This window comes from Amblyomma mixtum, chromosome 5 (assembly GCF_055824585.1).
Source record: "Amblyomma mixtum isolate Tamu chromosome 5, ASM5582458v1, whole genome shotgun sequence".
Taxonomy (NCBI): domain Eukaryota; kingdom Metazoa; phylum Arthropoda; class Arachnida; order Ixodida; family Ixodidae; genus Amblyomma; species Amblyomma mixtum.
Genome location: NC_143016.1, coordinates 161,776,174 through 161,797,036, shown reverse-complemented (window position 1 = coordinate 161,797,036; position 20,863 = coordinate 161,776,174). Strand labels below are relative to the sequence as shown.

The 20,863-nt window shown below is 46.8% G+C and overlaps 2 protein-coding genes across 2 annotated transcripts in view; both read right to left on the bottom strand.

Annotated features, from left to right (window-relative positions):
• The window catches only part of LOC149344339 (uncharacterized), a 138,490-nt gene extending 130,384 nt beyond the window's left edge, over positions 1-8,106 (bottom strand). The window contains exon 1 of the mRNA XM_089547218.1: positions 7,951-8,106. Coding sequence (XP_089403344.1) covers positions 7,951-8,106 — 156 coding nt within the window. The remainder of the gene's footprint in view (positions 1-7,950) is intronic.
• A 6,354-nt stretch (positions 8,107-14,460) lies between these two features.
• Positions 14,461-19,759, bottom strand: LOC149344338 (chymotrypsin-elastase inhibitor ixodidin-like). Its single transcript, XM_089542603.1, has 2 exons — positions 19,669-19,759; positions 14,461-14,657 (listed from the first exon to the last, which is right to left on the bottom strand). Exons 1-2 carry the CDS (start codon positions 19,757-19,759, stop codon positions 14,461-14,463), a joined length of 288 nt encoding a protein of 95 aa, XP_089398729.1.
• Between the last annotated feature and the right edge of the window lie 1,104 nt (positions 19,760-20,863).

Genomic DNA, 20,863 nt, shown 5'->3' with positions numbered 1-20,863 from the left:
GCAATCATGGTGCGCTGGAAACCAAGCCAAATACGCGCACAAATACGCTTCACTCCTGGCGCGTTCAGCAGATGCCAGAAAATATAAATCGCTGCCTCGGAAACGTTCGCCCTTCCTAGATTTGCAGTTTAGGTTCAGTGATGTAGTTGCCAACTATATGTGTGTTTAAAAGCCAAGCTAGCTGCAACTCGCCCGCTGCCACAACTTTATGAAGAAACCGAGTAAGGTTGCGGTGTTTTTTTGCAAAAACTCGGTTGGCATTCATTTCTCTCATAAATTTGCATCCGAAATCAACGTCGAACGCTTTTATTTTAATTGCTTAGCTAGGATTAAACGAGATGCCGCATATGAAGAGCTTCGATGCTTGCTTGCTTTGCTTTATTGTCCTTTGCTCTGCTTGCTTGCTTGCTTGCTTGCTTGCTTGCTTGCTTGCTTGCTTGCTTGGACACGTCGAACCGAGTATAAAATCACTAACCGAGCCTTGCTGAGCACGTCTAAGGAGGTCTGGCTGCACCTAAGCTGAGGAGAGCGACACATGTTTAAGCCTCTATAAGGTTTCTTCAGGGGCTAAGTGAGCATGTTTCTACTTTTAAAAGAGGCGCTTCTTCGGAATGGTGACACGCCTCTTATGCGCGAGGAAATCGATGGAACTGTGTCATGGCTCAGCCGCGCCTTTTCGACAGAAATCTCCAGAGATCACACTAGGACATGCTCTGCCTGTAGCCGCTCTTACGAAAGTGTTTCGAGCAGAGTAAGCTTGCTTTAGTCGGCTTGAATTCTTCGTCACAGCAGCGAGCGGTAGCGCTGCGAGCTTGTGGTCTTGCGGAAAACAGTGGAAGACGACACAGTCGCGGCCGTAGTTGTTCGTGGACACGAACGCAGAGTAATACCTGTTGAATCTGATTCTCAAGGTCGGCTGACACGCTTTGTACGTCGCAACGCACGCAGTACGAGGAACAACGCATGCAGCACGAGAAACAACGCGCGCTGAAAGCGCGCTCGGGTGCGCCGAAGCATCCCCGGCTCCTCAACATGACGTCACGATGGCCGACATGGACGAGTTTCCCTCTCCGCTGTTCCCCTCTCCTGCGCTCGCGCGGGGCGCGGCAAATTTAAACATTGCGTTTTTAATGGGTGATTGCGCCACTGTTTTAGTCAAAATCGAAAAAATAATTTCACAGACGTGATCAGCAATGAAACTACTTCAAAACCCTAGAAGGTTAGCTGATTCGAAAACCGCTTCAGTATACCTTTAACGTGCACTGACATCGCACAGTACACGGGCCTCTACAATTTCTCCTCCAAAGAAATTCAACCGCCGCGCCCGGGATCGAACCCGCGTCTTTCGGGTCAGCAGCCGAGCACCATAACCACTGAGCCACCGCGTCGGCTGCATATTTATATATATACATGCATACACAAAGCAGGACATGCAGGATATATATATATATATCAAAAATTATTTCTTGCCAGCTGATTGATTAATATAAGATAAAGTCACCAGAACTTGAAAACATAACAAGATTTAATTCACGACGTTTCGGCTGGGGGACCAGCCTTTTTCGAAAAAGGCTGGTCCTTCAGCCGAAACGTCGTGAATTAAACCTTGTTATGTTTTTCAAGTCCTGGTGACTTTATCTTATATATATATATATATATATATATATATATATATATATATATATACATATATAATAACACATGCTATAAACACAAATAACATAGATGCTAACATGCTCTTCGATCCCTACACGTGGCGCGACTTCCCATCTTCTAGCAGCATACCGTGTCGAAGAACTGCTGTAAAAGTCTGACCTCCAACCAGACTCATTTCAACTCGTTTTCCAGTGACTACCACTGGTTTGCTTAGCCTACCACTAATTCCATTGTCATACCTGCCTGCTGAACATGTGCACCTGAAAACCCTTTTCAACTTTGAGCCTGTTTTGAGCCGCACATCAACTGTCGCCCACCACATTGACAGCGGTTCTCATGCTCCTCTGCGTCAGCGCCCCTATCGTGTCTCTACCACCGAGCGCCGAGTTATTGAAGTCCAAGTTGACACTATGCTTCAGAATGGCGTGATCGAACCTTCTAAGTGTCCGTGAGCCTCTCCTGTAGTCCTCGTGAGGAAGAAAGACGGTTCTATTCGCTTCTGCGTTGACTACCGTCGCCTAAATAAAATCACGCGGAAAGATGTGTACCCTCTACCGCGTATAGATGATGCATTGGACTGTTTACAAGGCGCTGAACTTTTTTCTTCGCTCGATTTACGCTCCGGTTACTGGCAGGTACCCATGGCTGCGGAAGATCGCCCTAAAACCGCATTCGTCACCCCCGATGGCCTCTTTGAGTTTACCGTCATGCCTTTCGGTCTGTGTAATGCTCCTGCTACATTCGAGCGTATGATGGACACTATTCTGCGTGGCCTGAAGTGGAAGACGTGCCTGTGTTACCTTGACGACATCGTGGTGGTCTCGCCGGACTTTGCGACCCACCTCTCTCGCCTGAAGCAGGTCTTGACATGTCTTGCGAATGCCGGTCTGCAGCTCAACTTGAAGAAGTGTGGTTTCGCTGCTCGTGAGCTGACTATTTTAGGCCACGTTGTGTCCAAGGAGGGTATCCGCCCTGATCCCGCCAAACTTCGAGCTGTGACTGCGTTCCCGAGACCTACTACCATTAAGCTACTCAGAAGATTCTTGGGCTTGTGCTCATACTTTCGGCGTTTTATACGGAACTTTGCATCCATTGTCGCCCCGCTGACTCAGCTCCTTGGCCATAACTCAGACTTTTCCCTGTGGTCACCAGCATGCGACGCCGCCTACAATACCTTGCGCCGCCTCCTCACAGCTCCGCCCATCCTGCGCCATTTTGACCCCCAGGCGCCCACCGAAGTGCACGCCGACGCCAGTGGTGTCGGCCTCGGCGCTGTGCTTGCACAGCGCCCCTCTGGATTCGGCGAATACGTGGTTGCTTATGCCAGCTATACTCTCACGAAAGCCGAAACTAACTACTCAGTAACGGAAAAGGAGTGCTTGACCGTTGTCTGGGCACTCACAAAGTTTCGACCTTACCTTTACGGCCGTCCTTTTGATGTGGTCACTGACCATCCTGCCCTCTGCTGGCTTTCATCGCTCAAAGATCCCTCCGGCCGGTTGGCACCATGGGCTCTTCGTCTCCAAGAATATAATATCCGTGTCGTTTACCGATCTGGTCGCAAGCATACAGACGCCGACGCTTTGTCTCGCTCGCCGCTTCCAGCCGACATTGCCAGCCTCTCTGCCTTGGACCCCGTGGCGTTTACGCTCGACGTCAGTGACATGCCCGCCGAACAACGAAAGGACCCATAGATCGCCTCTCTTACTGACTACCTCTCCAACCATTCGCAAGTTACCCCTTCACGCGCCGTTCGCCGCCAAGCTTCCCACTACGAAATTCGGGATCACCTCCTTTACCGGCGCAACTACAATTCAACTGGACGGAAATGGCTCCTCGTGATCCCGCGCCATCTACGGACCGAAGTATATAAAGCTTTCCACGCCGATCCGCAGTGCGGTCACGCCGGACTTTTCAAGACGTACACTCGAATCCGTCTTCGCTACTATTGGCGCGGTATGTACAACTCGGTTCTTCGGTACGTCCGATCATGCCTGGCTTGCCAACGCCGCAAACCTGCCTCTCACCGTTCGGCTGGTGAGTTACAGCCTCTCATATGTCTGCTTAGACCCTTCGACCGCATTGGCACTGACTTCTACGGCCCTCTTCCGAACACAGCTGCCGGCAATCGCTGGGTCATTGTCGCGGTTGACCATCTGACGAGATATGCCGAAACCGCCGCGCTCCCAGCTGCCACAGCCCGTGATGTGGCCGGATTCTTATTGACGCACTTCATTCTCCGTCACGGTGCTCCTCGCGAATTGCTCAGCGACAGAGGCTGTGCTTTCTTATCTGACGTCGTTCAAGCCCTGCTCGCTCAGTGCAAAGTCATTCACCGCACTTGCACCGCCTACCATCCGCAAACAAACGGTCTTACTGAACGATTTAATCGCACCAGCGGTGACATGTTCGCGAAGTACATTGGATCCGATCACACCGACTGGGACATTGTGCTGCCTTATATCACCTATGCATACAACACTGCTACGCAATCCAGCACGGGTTTCTCTCCGTTCTTTTTGCTTTACGGTCGGCATCCATCTGCTCTCCTTGATACAGTGCTCCCCTACAAACCTGATGCCTCTGAATGTACCACCGTTACCGAAGCTCCACGGCACGCCGAAGAATGCCGCCAGATTGCCCGATCTTTCACGACCGACTCTCAATGGCGCCAAAAACATCACCATGACACCACTCAGAAGAATGCACTACACTTCGAGCCCGGCTCGCTCGTGTGGCTATGGGTTCCATCCAGCAGTCCCGGCCTCTCAACAAAACTGCTCTCCAAGTACCATGGGCCCTACCGTGTCGTTGAGCGCACTTCGCCAGTCAATTCATTGTTGAGCCTCTTACACCACCTTCTGATCTTCGGCGCCGTGGCCGTGAAACTGTACATGTGCAGCGCCTTAAGCCGTTCTACGACACCATCGTATCTTCGTCCCCTTAAGTCGCTAGGATGGCTCCTTTTTCTCTGGGGGGCATTGTGAAGAAGAAGATGGACCCCTTCGTTGGACGCCGATAAAGAAGAAGCGGTTGTGGGATTGCCATCGCGCAGATCGTGTTGGTCTTGGTCGCCCCGCTCCATCGCCGACCTCGACGCAGTCCCCGAAGTCCTTCTTCTACACAATCATCTTATGCGAAGTTAAGCTGTGTGTCGCGCCCAAGTCTCGCCCCTTACCCAAAGTACACACACACTTTCTCCTCTTATTGATAGGCACTTTCGTTGCACAAGCGCTGGCGTCATTAGCCCCTCTCCTCCGAAGGCATCGACCCGATGCCGCCACGAATACAGGAGTGGTCTCGAGAAAAGTTAGTGCGCCCTTTCGTAGTAGGGCTTCAGGCGAACCACGGGGACCACCTCGGGGCGGGAGTGGCGTCGAGATTGTTGAGTCTCATGAGGGACGACTTAATAATTCAGGGCTCCAAAGCGTCGCACAATTCGGTAATGACCAAAATAGCGCCGCAAGAAGGCCGCGTCGTCGGATGGGGGGCCAACCCCAGACAAGAATACCCGGGAGGTATTGAACAAGCTGCCTCCGTAGGTTGTAGCGTTGCGCGTCCTGGCCCTGTTGGTCCTGAATGCGAAGCCGTGCCAGTTGGCGGGCAGCTTCGGCAGTTGTAAACAGGATGCAACGTCGTCATATGGGTGGTCGTCGTCATGAGGCAGCATGTCATCGAGTGTTGTAGTCACCTGACGGCCATAAACGAGGCTAAGCGGCGTCATGTTGGCGGTTTCTTGTACGGCTGTATTATACGCGAACGTTACATAGGGCACGACGTTATCCCAGGTCTTATGTTCTACGTCTATGTACATGGAAAGCACGTTTGCAAGCGTCTTCTTTAGACGTTCCGTCAGTCCGTTAGTTTAGGGATGATAAGAAGTCGTTCTACGGTGAGTGGTGTGACTGAAAACTGGATTAAGGTGCAGGAGCTCAGAGGAGAACGCAGCCCCTCTGTCCGCAATCAAAACTTGTAGAACACCGTGACGTAAGACGATTTGATGCGCAAAGAGCTGGGCTATTTGGAGAGCGGTGCTACTCGGAAGGGATGCTGTCTCTGCCTGACGCGTGAGATAATCAGTGGCTACGATTATCCATCTTTTTCGGAGCCTGATGTATGGAAGGGTTCAAGCAAGGCCATGCCGACTTGTTGACACGCTTGCGAAGGCGGCTCAATATGCTTGAGGAATCCGGCTGGCTTCACAGGCCGAACCTTCCGGCGCTGGCAATCCCGGCAAGTGCGGACATAATGTGAAACGTCAGGACACAGGCGAGGCCAGTAGTACTTCTCTTGAATTCCGGCTTGTGTTCTAGCAACACCGAGGTGGCCGGAAGCTGGTTCGTCATGGCAGGCGTGAAGAATTTCTTTGCGTAGGGTCACGGGGACGACCAGCAAATATGGCCTAGCGTTGACAGTGAAGTTATTCTTAAAGAGAACACTGTTACGTATGCAGAAAGACGACAAAGCGCGCCTGAAGGCTTTAGGAACTCTGCTGCTGGCACCTTCAAGATAACGAATGACATTGCGAAGATCGGGGTCGGCGCGTTGATGCTCGGCGAAATGGTTGGTATGCATTGCCCTCAGGAAGAATTCATTGTCATCAGCAGCGTCATCCGGAGCTGGTTGCACAGGAGCACGAGACAATCAGTCTACGTCTGCGTGTGTGCGACCCGATTTGTAAATGACGGTGATACCGAACTCTTGAAGTCGAAGGCTCCATCTAGCTAGGCGGCCGGAAAAATCCTTGAGATTGGTCAGCCAGCATAGTGCGTGATGATCGGTCATAACTTTCAAAGAGCGGCCATAAATGTATGGTCTGAACTTGGAAACTGCTCACAAGATGGCGAGGCATTCTTTTTCAGAGGCAGAGTAGTTGGATTCAGTCTTGGAGAGTGCGCGGCTGGCATAGGCGATCACACGGTGTTGGTCCCGCTGAACTTGAATGAGGACAGCGGCCAAACCAATGTTGCTCGCCTCGGTGTGGACCCTTGTGTCAGCAAGCTCATCAAAATGCGCCAGTACGGGGTTGACTGCAGGCGGCGTTGAAGCTCTTGAAACGCCTTCTGCTGTAGTGGTTCCCACCTGAACGGCACATGCGCTTTTGTGAGATCAGTAAGAGTGAAGAAATTTCGAGAAATTCTCCACGAAGCGGCGGTAATACGCGTATAGCCCGAGGAAGCGACGAACATCCTTTTGGTCATGCGGCGGTGGAAAATTGGCAATGGCGGATGTTTTTCAGGATCTGGAAGGACGCCTTCTTAGTTCACGACATGGCCTATAAACTTTAGCTCTTCATATGCAAAATGGCATTTTTCGGCTTTTAGAGTAAGGCCTGATGACGTTATGGCCTGCAAGACCTCCTCGAGGCGACGAGGGTGCTCCTGGAAAGACGGGGTAAGAACGATGACGTCGTCCAGGCAGACAAGAAAAGTTCGCCACTTCAAATTCGCAAGAACGGTGTCCATGAGTATTTAGAATGTCGCGGGTGCCGAACAAAGACCAAATGGCATCACTTGAAACCCGTACAACCCGTCTGGAGTCATGAATGCCATCTTTTCGCGGTCTCTTTCATCTACCTCAATTTGACAACATTCAGACTTGAAGTCTACGGAGGAGAAATATCTGGTGTTGCTTAAGCGATCCAAGGCGTCATCAATTCTGGGCAGTAGGTACACATCCTTTTTAGCGATGTTGTTAAACCGACGGTAGTCAACGGAGATTCGTAAGCTGCCGTACTTCTTCTTCACAAGCACTACAGGTGCCGCCCACGGGCTCCTAGAAGGGCGAATAACGTCGTTTGCGGGCATTTCTTTCACCTGTGTGCTAAAAGCCTCATGTTCTTTGGTCGACACTTGATAAGGGGACTGTTGGAGTGGCGGAACATTTTCATCTGTAATAATGCGATGTTTCGCAAGATGCGTCCTCCCGACGCGTGGCGACGATGCGAATGCACCACGGTAGCGATTGAGCAGTTCCCACACTTTGTCTCGCTGCTCGAGCGGAAGGGTTGAGTTAATGTCGTACTTAGCACCTGCAAGTCCGTCGGGCTCAGTTGTTGAAGCAGTTGTTAAATTGTGCACACACCTAGTTTCACTAAGAGCGTCAATATACACCACAGTCGTCCCCTTTAAGGTGTTCGTGTTCGTTGCTGAAGTTGGTGAGAAGGACGCTGACCTTGCTATGTTCAAGGAAAAAAAACGTCCTGGCGACAGAAATTTCTCTGTCCAGTAGCAACAGCGGCTTGCTTTCGACGACACCCTCAATTTGTCGTATGTGCTTTGAGCCAACGGTTACCATTACACTGGAATGTGGAGGCACGGTCACGCGTTCGTCCAGAATGTTCAGCGCCGCTGGGAGAACACTATCCACGGATATGGCCTTCTCGCTCGAGAACTTGACGGACGTCGATTGCAGATCAATAACAGCACCGTTTTCGGTCAGAAAGTCCATGACGAGTATGACGCCGCGGGAGCACTTAGCTAGCACTACGAACGTTGCCAAGAATGTTTGGCCTTGCACGGTTACCCTCGACGTGCACATCCCCATAGGTGCAATCAAACGTCCCCCTGCAGTACGCATCTGTGGGAAATTCCAAGCGGTTGTGGCCTTTTTAGTGCCGCGCCGAATTGTCCACTAAGTACAAAATAATCGGCACCAGTATCCACCAGCGCGGTTGCATCGCTGCCGTCAACCGAAATTTCTAAGTGGGCAGTTGGTGGTGTCTTACTTTGGGGAAGTGGAGGCATTCGGTCTGGGCTGCGGTGCGTCGAAGGAGTTCGGCATCGAGGAAAGGCCTCTTGGCCATGGAGGGGTGCATCAGGACATCGGCTAGTTTTGAGGTACGTGGGCTCTGGAATCGTCGAGACGGCTAGGGAATTCGGCGTTGGTTGATAACTGTCTTCTGGCGATGGAGGATCTTGTACACTTTCTCCTTGAGCAGCCGCACCTCCAGAGGCTGCTGCATCTAGTTTCCCCTACGCGGACTCTGAGACTGGCCTCGTCCTGGTGAACTGTAGCAACGCGGTGACGGATATCGAGAAAAACGGCGCTCTACGGAGTCCGCTTGCGAGATGTAATCCACGACTCCTGCGGTCGTTCTCCATGCATCGGACGAGTACAATCCTCGAAGGCCCATCTCCTTGTACGGGCAGCGGTGCCAAACATGTCCAGCCTCACCGCAATGGTAGCAAAGCGGTTGATTGTCTGGCGTTCTCCAGACGTCCGTTCTGCGGCGTCCTAGCCGCAGTGGAGAATTCGGCTGGGGAGGTGGAGTCCGTGCAATGGCGGAGGCAGGTGTGTCGTAAGGTGGGTTCGGCTGGGATGGAATAAAACGCCGTGTGACTGCGGTGTAGCTAAGATGGTGGGCTGAGGCTGCATACGGCCGGAAACAGGTAGTGGTGTACAAATACTTAGAGCTTGTTGCACCTCCTTGCGGACAACGTCACGAAGTTTGCTATCCTGAGGCTGTTCCTTGACCGGAAAGAGCTTCGCCAGGTGCACTCAAAGCGATCGATGCTGATGGAAAAGGAAGTATCTATGAGTGAAGATTTTTCTGCGGCGACACGTAAGGCGAGAAAGCGGCTAATTGACTATGCGAAAGAGTTTGGTTTAAAAGTCAATTTAAGGCACAACAAACTAATTGCCAATGGCAAATGCTATGGATATAATGCGGAAACTGACCTAGTGTTTGAAATTGGACCTGCTCTAAACAGTGAACGCATTCAGTCTCCGCGCTCCCTTCGCTCTGGTCGAACTCTAGCTGGTACTGGAACGTAGGGGCCCGCCAGGGGTGGTGGTACTGCCATTGAGAACATTGGTCTGAGTGTAGTTTTTACTAACATAAGAAGTCTTTTGCCCAAAAGAGATGACTTGAGTGCATTGATAAATGATTGTAGCGCTGATATTATTGCCTTAACAGAGGCATGGCTGTCTGATAACGTGTCCAACAGTGAACTATTTTTTTGTGAAAAAAATTACAACATATTTCGATGTGACAGATATGAAAGGCAAGGTGGTGGTGTTTTACTTGCTGTCAACGACCGAATTGAATGCTTTCGTGTTGCCGTAGTGACTAGTTTAGAAATTGTGTGGTGCTGTATAACTTTCCGTTTTAAGAAAATTGTTATTGGTGTCTGCTATCGACCACCGTCAAGCCCCATTAGTTTCTGTGAAGATTTACACGACTGCCTCAATACAATTTCTGTGCGCTTTCCGGATGTGAGCGTTTTTCTTTTAGGAGATTTCAACTTCCCAGACATTGAGTGGAATCATGGTAGTCCAGTCTTTCTTTCTTCGTGTTCCAATTCTAACCACTTCCTTCACATATGTTCCGATTTCGGATTATCGCAACTTATTGAGCTCCCCACACGTGTCACTCCCACTGCCTCATCCCTTCTTGATCTCATCCTCACATCATCTCCAGACATCGTGTCTTCTATCATTCATTTGCCTGGGTTAAGCGATCACATGATAATCAACTTCAACCTCTCTCTACCCCTATCACGCTCACGTAAGCAGTTCAAATATATCAGAGATTACAGCAAGGCTGACTTCCAGGCTATTAATAACAATATGTCTTTATTTTTAGATGAATTTTTGAGTGTTTATCTCGACCGTAGCGTACATCGTAACTGGGAGATCTTCAAATCTAAAGTTTCTGACCTCGTAAATAAATACATACCAATCAAAAAGGTATATAGCAACAGTGCTGCACCCTGGTACAACAGGTATCTTAATAGGCTTTCCAATAAGAAAAAAAGACTTTTCAGGACAGCTCGCTTCACACACTCTGCTGTCAGGTGGTCCGCGTATAAAGCCGCTGCAGTCGCTTATTCAAAGGCATTAAAATCAAGCAAATTTACCTTCTTAATCAGACTCTTCCAGCTATGCTAAGCAATGACCCGAAGCAGTTTTGGAACACAGTGAAAGGCAAAGAAAATACCACCATACAACTATTTACCCCGGATGGGGATCCAGTTCCTGACCACCTGTGCGCATCGCTTCTCAATAGCACTTTTATCAAAGCCTTCTCTAGCCCCACCGGCACTTCCGTCCTACCTTCGCTCATAGAATATCACTTTTTACCAATGGATCCCATCGTCATCTCCTCAGAAGGAATTCGTGGCATTATTAACCAACTTAAAACGTCATCCTCTTGTGGTATCGATGGCCTCAGTACTAAATTCTTGAAAAATACCGTAGAATATTCTTCCATTATTCTACATTGTATTTTTTCGCAGTCTTTAAACCATCACACCCTTCCAAATGACTGGCTCACCGGCAAAGTAATCCCAGTGCACAAATCAGGGGAAACGCAAGATCCACGTAATTATCGTCCCATCTCACTTACTTCCGTTCCATGTAAAGTTCTAGAGCACATCATATTTAGTCATCTTGTTAATTTCCTAGAATCAAACCAGTTCTTTACTCCGAAACAGCATGGTTTTCGCAAATTCTTCTCGTGTGAAACGCAGTTAATGATTTTCACTAACGACTTGCATGTTTCTTTAGACTCTGGACTCATTACTGATTGCTTATTCTTAGATTTTTCCAAAGCCTTCGATAAAGTCAGTCATTCTCTTTTACTTTTAAAACTGAGCCAACTTAACATTGACCCTAATGTACTCAATTGGATTCGTGCCTTTCTTAGTAACCGTACTCAGTTCGTCTTCGCAAATAACCACGACTCTTCACCAGTGCCAGTACATTCAGGTGTGCCCCAGGGGTCGGTTCTTGGCCCGTTATTATTTCTAATATACATCAATGACTTACCTTTAAAGATTTCATCTAACATGTGCTTGTTTGCTGACGACTGCGTAATTTACAGAGTAATTAATAACACTGATGATATTATTCAGCTACAGACAGACTTAAATAAAACTTATGACTGGTGTCAATTGTGGAAAATGGAATTAAACATATCTAAATGCAAATGCATGCGCGTAACCCGTAACCAGCAAACGAGCCCAGATTATTTTATTAACGACACTCAGCTGAATCCAGTCTCGTCTTACAAGTATCTTGGCGTTAATGTTTGTTCTAACCTTTCTTGGAAAGCTCACATCAGGTTCATTACTTCAAAGGCTAACCGCATGCTAGGGTACGTCCGCAGGAATTTTTCATCCTCTCCACCTTCATTGAAAATGCTACTGTATACTACACTCATTCGTCCGCAACTAGAGTACGCATGTTCAATTTGGGATCCTGACACCATCATATTAACAAATGAACTCGAGGCCGTGCAGAATCGAAGCGTCCGTTTCATCGTTGGAAACTACCATCGCACTGCCAGTGTAACAAAAATGAAATCTAATCTTAAACTCCCCTTACTCTCCACTCGCCGTAAGCTTTCACGCATTTGCCTCTTCCATAAAATTTACTATCACAATCCTTGCCTGAAAGCCATCTGTGTAAAGGCACCATCTTTCATCTCGCCTCGCATAGACCACAATCAAAAAGTAGCTGTTCCACACTGCCGCACAGTGACCTGCTCTAATTCCTTCCTCCCTAAAACATGTCGTGACTGGAATAATCTTTCACCCACAGCCACCTGTGTTAGCGACACTGCGCGTTTTAAAAGCAAATTACTCGCACTATTAGAATTAGACCAATTACGATATGTTGTTTACTCATATGTAGACTACATAAGCTTTCTTTTTTTTGTAATCTTTTTATTTATTTCTTTTTACTCCTGTACTTTTGTTCTCAATGTTTTCGTCATCTGTCTTTAGGATCTTTCAATATTGTTCGTATATATAGCCCTGTTTTTGATCTATGTATTGTTTTCTTCACTGTCCCACCCCGTCTGTAATGCGAAAGCCCTGAGGGTAAAATAAATGAAATGAAATGAAACAGCGGTCGTACAAAATTAATTTAAAAAACACTAAATAAAGTATTATAATTTCTGAACAATACACTCGATAGCTAAACAATCAAATAGCATTAAAATATTCAAGTAAGGAGGGACATAATATTTATTTTTTCTGGCATAGTGATACATAGAGATTACGCAAAACAGATTGCTGATATTAACGGTCATCGGAATAAAAACTGGGCATTTGATGAGATTATGCTAAAAAGTAACTATAATTCTGGAAGTTTCACTCAGTTGATGTCGCCTTTTTAACAATCTCCGGTATTGGTAACTGAATGAGAACTGGCATGCATTAATTACGCTGTAATTTGCTACTTCAAATCTTTATAATTCAACAATTCATTCTTGATCAAAAATTAGTAGTTACTAAAAGTTTTCAGGGATATTTTAAGATAATGAATGACGTTGTTTTTTTTAATTTCGTCAAAGTTGTCCTTTTTTCAAGCTTTTGGTCCATGATTTAAACCCCTAATTAAATATCATCTGACAGGTCAAGAAGTACAAATTTTGTCGGGCGATAGGAAAGAGAATACATTATTATTGAGAAAAACTTGCAGTCGCAAGTTTTTTCTCTTTGCTGTCACAATATTTCCTAAAAACTGCCTCTATTAGAATGTATTACTTTTTCAACATTGTGATTTTGGAGCCGCAAAATTATAAAAGCTAAGAAGTGTTTTTGCACTGCTTCCAACAAAAATGATTACGTACAGTTATTGAGCAAATAATCCGGTTCTCCAAAATTTTGTTTTACTTTCTGCGGGGATCCAATCTAGCGGTTTTGGCAAGTGGTGAAGTCGGCGGTTTACACCTCATGTGGTATAATATTTTGTCCCCAAAAAACTGAGGAGTTTCTTGGAAAACTAAGTACCATTCCTTTGTGCCGGCACGTTTTCCCATCTCGTCTGAAAATTTAATTCAAAACTAAATATGGCCGTGATGTACACTTCGATTGCCGTCCTTATCTGAACATATCTTTACAGACTACTGCGCAATCAAAACTCTCCTGTACACCGGACAGCTGTGCTTGAAACCTAATACTAAAGTAAAAGCTTGCTCAGTGGTGGTATCTATTGTAAAGGAATTGTATTATTTTATACGTATGGCAACTTTAAAAATGGCTAAAAAATCGACATTCGCGCTTTCTTGCGAAAACAGGATAGTTGTCTGAAAATAAGCAATCGTGAACGAACTGAATGATAGCCCGAGTTCATGGTGCAGTATGAGAGAAGAACTAGAACCAGGGCACGCTGCAGACTGGTTATCGACGCTAGGGTAATTAATGGTTGGGTACTAAAGAAAACGCATGTTCTTTCTGCCAATTCTGTGTTTATAGTTGCGGATCTTTTACTTCATTACTTTGCATACAGTGTCTTGCAAAAGATAGTCAGATATACTTGATGATTACTAAGTACTGTAGGCATCAAAACTGCGAAGCACGAAAGCGAGAATCGGAGCCACTTTTACTTAATAGCGATTTAAATGTGCTCAGTAGCGATAATATAGGGACGGACGCGAAAACTTAAAGGACGTCCGTTATGTCTCATTCTGTCTTCACTTTCGTTAAGCCTATTATGTGTCTACTCAGTGCATTCAAACTTTCATGCTTCGAAGAATGTCACCATCGTAGCATCCCACCCTGGAATAGTAGAAACAACACGGCAAAAGTGCATTATTTTTGTCCAAAGGCTTCAAAGAAACAGTCGGTTACAGCGGTGCAGGACCTGCAAGAGAGAGACCCCCGCCTAATAGCCTAATGTGCCTCATTGCAGGGATGGCTGAGAAGCACATGAGAATTTTTGGCCGAGCATTCCGAACACGCTATGTTTATTGAGAGCTTGGTTGGAAGTCCGCGTTGTGCCGCTTATCGGCTGCTGCTCGTTCCCTGAAGTGCGTTGTTGGACGAACTGCGCTGAGTGTTTCTGCGCAGGTATTCAACCCCTCGGAGGGCACTGGCGCTCGGGGATGCAGCCTCCGTTGGGCACGCGGATGAATCCCCTGCGGCAGAAACACCCGCTCACGCACTGAAACGTGCAGAATTGGGCCGGCGGTTGGCCGCAGACGGGTGGGCAGGCGCTGCCGCACATGTTGAACTCCTCGCCGGGACGACAACCCCGGTTTGGACGGCCACCTGGGCATGCGAGAAAACTTTGAGAAGACTGTGGGGCACGCCGCAGGAACGAATTACGCTTTCAGTTAGTTTCTTACCGAAGTGGCGCTCACTACATTACACTTTTTAAAAAATGCTACAGTCTTAACATGAATTAGCCTATATAGAAGTAAAAAAGAAGTAAGCTCTCCTCTATCACCCACTCTTTTAGCGGCACGGTAGACTGCCGAAACCCTAAGGTAGATTTCTATATCTAAACGTACGGATTACTTCAGGTTGGAAACGGAAAGAAATTCCGTCTTGAAAATGTTCGATGTTCTGGCAGTTCTGAAGGTTTTACCCGAGGCTTCGATCTCCGCTGCTTTTTAATCTCGAGCGCTCCTGCGTCGTGTTTAAAAACCTCCTCCCATTTCTAACTGCATCTAGTTACTATGGTTTGCAGAGTAGATATTCCTCCGTTGTCAAGAGCAAGCATTCTGCATATTTAGGGGCCGAAGTGTACTCGTGTACTTGGGCAGCATACCCTGCGCCTAAAAGAGGTTGCGCTATAAGGAAGCCTAGTCACATTTTACCCACCTACAGGATCTCCATGTTTACAATGCAGTCTCAAGGAAAACGTAGTTCGGATGCTTAAGAAGCTGCGTGCAAAAATTACAGTGCCAGCTGAATAGTGGGTGACTTGGATTTATGTACTGAAGAGACAGCACAATCGAAAAAACGATAGGCAAAAAGACCCGCATCTAAGCAACGAGTGAAACCTTTCAATCCGCAGTGGTATAGCAACTTCTCCCAAAATTTCATGCTTTTGCTATACGCAAAACTCGATGAAGAACCGGTGATTGCCGTGGTGTCCGTGTATCTCTACAAAAGGCACTTTTATTGCACTGACCTGCCCGCAATTTTCGTCACCTTTTACCTGTTACCTGATCTCCAACAGAAGCAATAGAAGCAAGGTTTTACAATGCCCAGACAGCTGCTTCGCCTCTTTCCTATTGCTGAAGTGGACGCCACAGAGTGATGTTCTCTAACTTCAATAGACCTAAAAACTGCTGAGAATATTGACCACGCAATATACTTCTGCACTAACTGAAAACAGAGTTTTCCTTGTGGTATGGACTATGTGTGGGCTCACGGCCTTGCACAAACAGAGTAGCTGTATATCGATAAAATGTTTTGCTTCTTTTTTTTACACAACATTGCGCACATAACTGTTCAAATTCCGTGCAAGAGTAGAATACGAGGCGTAAGAACACTGGGCTCAAGATCTGGAATAATTGTGTCACCAGATATTAAAAATGTGAGCCGTGACAATGCGTGCCTTTAGAACTCCTCGGAACTATGCGACACGAGAAAGTCAAGCATGGTTTCACTGCTAGAATGAGAAAAAGCGTTACTATTTACGTGACCAAAGTTAAACCCATTCTGAGTCAATACTGAGGACCCGAAGGAGAGACGGTTTACTTTGCTGCAAAAAATGTGAGCACTCTACGACCTCTCGCTCTGCGCTCGGCCGAAGTGCCGATTGCTTCTTTACCTCACACCTCACCGCCGGCCACGCATTGGTTTGCATCTATCGGTACCCAGGGATCAGGTGACCACACATGAGGCATCTTAGTAGAGTTCATTGCCGGCCCCAACGCTCTGTAATCCACCGGAAGCATTCTTTTAGCAGTGTCATAAGCCAGCTTATCAACAGCGATGGAACGCCACTCAAAATGTTTCGTTTCATCTCCAGGACGGCAAAATGTTTCCGGCTGAGTTTTACGGACAGGAGTTACGCATGATTAGAAGTGGGCGTAACTGTTACACCGGTCTCTGCGTCATAAAGCAGCACATTTCGAAGTTCAAGTGTACTGGAGTCTTCAAAACATTTGCACAAAAATAAAATCTGCTTGTGCGCCTTCGCATTCTGTTTCAATACTACGCCTAAAGTTTCTATTCGATTAGGACTGAACCTTCATTTTTTTTTACACAATTTTTATTTCCATTCGTTGGTCCACAGTCCTCAACACAGCATCTTTTGTCACCTTGTTTAAATTTATCTGGCATTAGTTAACGGCCTTAACGCATAAAATAGAGATTTTACATAATTGCGCTTTGCAGCAGCATTAGCACGTTCATGCAACTTTTATCAGAAACTAGAAACTCTAAACTTGAGTGGGGCTGTTTTGTCCTATTTACAAGAGCAACGTTACTTTACGAGGTCTGTTAGAAAAGTATCCGACCTTTGGCCGAAGAAAAAAAACTGGCATAACTGGAGCGTTGGAAGCCTAACCACCCTCAACGTAGCCTTTTGGGGCTCCACACACTTCTCCCAGCGTTGCTGCCGTTGTTGGAAGTATTCCAAAAAGGCCTCTTTGGGAATGGAATTTAGCTCAGGTGTCGTTGCAGCCATAATGTCCTCTCTTGTCTGGAATCGCGCTCCTTTCAATGCCCTCTTGATTTTTAGAAACAGCTAAAAGTCACAGGGGGCCATATCAGGAGTATAAGGATCGTGTTCAACTACAGGAGTCTGATGTTTCACCAAAAAAGTCTGAATAAAGTGCGAGGAATGTGCAGGAGCATTGTCGTGATGAATGCACCAATTTCCTGTTGACCTCAACTCCGGTGTCTTGCGCCGCACAGCATCACGTAGGCGACGGAGGACATCCCTGTAGTACTCTTGGGTCATTGTTTGACCCCGTGGTGCGTACTCGTGGTGTACCACACAGCGGGAGTCAAAGAAAGCAGTCAGCACCACTTTGACGTTGCTGCGTACTTGGCAGGCCTTGTTTGCTCTTGGTGACGTGAGATGCTTCCGCTGTGACGACTGGGATTTGGTTTCCGGGTCGTACCCGTACCGAGACTCGTCACCAGAGATTATGGTGTTCATGAAGTCGGGGTCACTGTTTGCGGAATAGAGCATGTCCTGTGAGACTTCAACAGGAAGCTGCTTTTGCTCCTCCGTGAGCAGCTTCCGCACAAATTTTGCCGCAACTCTCTTCATGGCCAAATCTTCGGTGATAATGAAAGGTGCAGAAACGGTGGTGATGTCCACCTCGTCCGCAATTTCTCGGATAGTCACACGACGGTCGCACATCACCACAGCGTTCACTTCGGCTACGACCTGGTTATTTTGGCATGTTGATGGCCGACCGGAGCGTGGCTCGCTCTCCACCGATGTGCGGCCGTCTTTAAACCAGTTGCACCACTGCTTAATCTGTGTGCTGCTCATAGCATCATCACCGAAAGCCGTCTGCGTATTCCGAATGGTTTCCACTTGGCTGTCGCCCAGTTTCTGGCAAAATTTGACGCATTAGCGCTGCTACACTCACTCCGCCATTTTCCTTGCAATAAAAAACCGACGCGAGCACTGCGCACCACCTCACTCAAACGCTGCCCCACAGCTATTGACGCTCTCGGCAGGCGTGAAAAAATTCGCTCATGAGCACGAAGGATCAAGGTCGGCTGATGCAAGCGCGCTAGTTTCATATCCATCAGGTGTTCGCAAAAAAAAATATGGTCGAATACTTTTCTAACAGCCCTCGTATTACATCAATCGTCACTCAGCAGTTCTGCCGACCGGTGCTTTTTGTTGCCGTTGAGGACTGTTTTGATTTACACTTAGGTGGAAAAATTTTGTTTGATATATCCGTAAAGCTTGTTTGGAGAATCTTGTAAATGTCATTGCGGTTCATGAAAGTCCTCTGAGCTCTCGCATGAATCAAATCGCAGTAGAATTCATGATTATTGAGAGGCAGTGCATCAAAAGTAGTACATAGGGACCAATCGCTGCTATTATTAGTGAGACGAAAATAACACACCTGATGTAGAGGCTTCTATTTTCTGTAATTTTGAGCTTGTAAGCAACCCTCCCCACTGCTGCTTTTGTAGGAGGCGGTACTGGCGCTTCGTGGTACGTGCCCCACTGTGGTTGAGATGGTCGTCAGGGGTTGGCAAGTTTTACTTATTTACTGCCATGCCTTGATAGCACGCGGCGTGCTCTTAGTAGTGTTAACAATGAAATAGCAAAACCAGCCCCTTGAACATATCAGCTTGCTGATAAGGAAAATGTCACCAGCAGAAACTGATAAAAAGCAAGGTAAATCTGAAGGTCACAGAATTAAAAGAACTGAGAATGCGAACACAGTAATGCCCAAAAACCTAGGGTATAAATATAAATTACGGAATTATGACTGTTTTGTATTCTGAAAACTGGCAGGCTTTGATTTTCTCATTGACGAATGAAATGCTAGGGGAAAGAAGAAAAGTGAACATGGCACGGTAGTTCCAGAAGTTCGGCATTGTTACCATCGGAGGTTCTGGTACTGTTGATTGCAAATTGTTTTCGCGAACTATGTTCATCTTGTTTGCAGCGAAAGGAAATGGACACTTAATAGCTGAGTGAAGAAGTGCTGCTGCGTTTATCAATTGAGTACCTTCTTCTAACATTAGTTCGTAATGGGGGCTCAGTTGCTTAACTCACACGTCTGCTGGAAGGCAGTTGACCTCCTTAGGTTTCAAATGCTTCTATAAGATGGCGTAGAGTAGAATATAATGACATATATTTATTAATTTCTCCTTGAATTATTCAGATTTAAAATTTTAGGTGTGCTTGCAAGTATTTCCTTCGGTGAGTGTTCTTTTTAGCTTCATTAGCTTTCTTGACACATGTTTTGGTGTAACTGGTAATGGGTAGTTCATTGCCCTTAGCACTCATGATTATTTTCGGCATTGAACGGACTTCGAGTTTATATTGCCTGATGCAAAACGAAGAGTAATTAAAGACGGTCGCCTGCCTGTCACTGTTTTGAAAAAGCCACCTGCGCAGGTACACAATATGACGTTTTTCTTTGACCGCACGAACTCAGTCGAGTATGCGTTGTTAACTTTTGCTGTGTTGGCGCGAGGCAAGAAAAGTGAGTAGCATACGAACTGTTGAACCCCGATTACCTGTAAAATATGTGTGACGACAAGATGATGTTTCGAGAAGAGAGGCTTGAAATTACGATAAGCCTTAGCGATTTAATTGTGCGGGCAGGTCGGTACTCACGTTGCGCTTGGGCGAAGCCGACGACGAGGACCGCCAGCAGCAGGGCACGAACTATGAAGGATGACTGCATTTCAAAACCCTGCATGCGCATGGCGGAGACGTGGACGGTTAGAAGAGTTTTCCTAAGCAGCAGTCTGCTGGTGTGCCTTTAACGAAACGGGTTTGCCAGTCTCTGTCTTGTGCAAGTAGAAAATTAGAAGTGCTGCAGAGAAATGCAGCTCCACTGCTTGTGATTTTTACTCGCATCAATGCCCTCAATTAAAACGTCGGACATTTCAGTGGCATAACGCACATGGTGTTTTTACGCGCCGTCAAAAAAATACACACATCATCATAAACATCAGTGGAATACTGCGTCAATTGCATAGAAAAGGGCTCTTGCATATCGCTTCAATTAACCTTGTCCCGTGCTAGTGTTTGTAAGGATCGGTCCCTTACGGGCTGATCCAAGCATACCTCCTGTCCTTTCTTAATAAATGTTTTCACCACCACCACCACCGTACTAGCTACGGCCACCCTATCTCGACATATTTCCCAGTCTCGTCCGCCCAGCTGACTTTCTGCCGGCCTCTGATACGAGTTTCTTCCCTAGGAGTTCAGTCCGCTGCCCTTAAGGCACCATCAATTATCTTTCCTCTTTATTACACACCCGGCCTGTGTCCACATGTTAATTCCGATTCCAGCTATAATATCCTATATCGCATTTGGAGACTAACAAAATCTGCTATTTTTTTCGCCCTCTAATGTTGCGCCCATCATTTACAGCTCTAAAGCTGGCTACGATCATGATCCTACCCATTAAGACTAGAGAAAACAATATCGACCCGAAAATCGGCGCAACAGAGAACAAGCTTGACGTGATGAGAAAGAAGAAAAATCTCTCTGACTAATCCTAACTATTCGCTTGTCAGTTCCATCATTGATTGCGCTGCAATAATTTTTTTCTATGGGATTCGAAACAAACCTTCTTTCCGGAAGGAATTGAAGAAAAGTGCAATTTTAGTTCTAGCCAACATACGCATCCCACCAGTTCGATTGTGCTCATCGCTTTGGTTAATTAACGCAGAATTAAAGCTCCTCATGAATAGTTACCTTTTTAAGTTTTAAAACTTTATAATTTGTAGCTATAGCCCGCTCGTAGACAAGATGAAAAGATGTTAGACATTAAATCTCCTCAGCAGCAACGCATACTGAT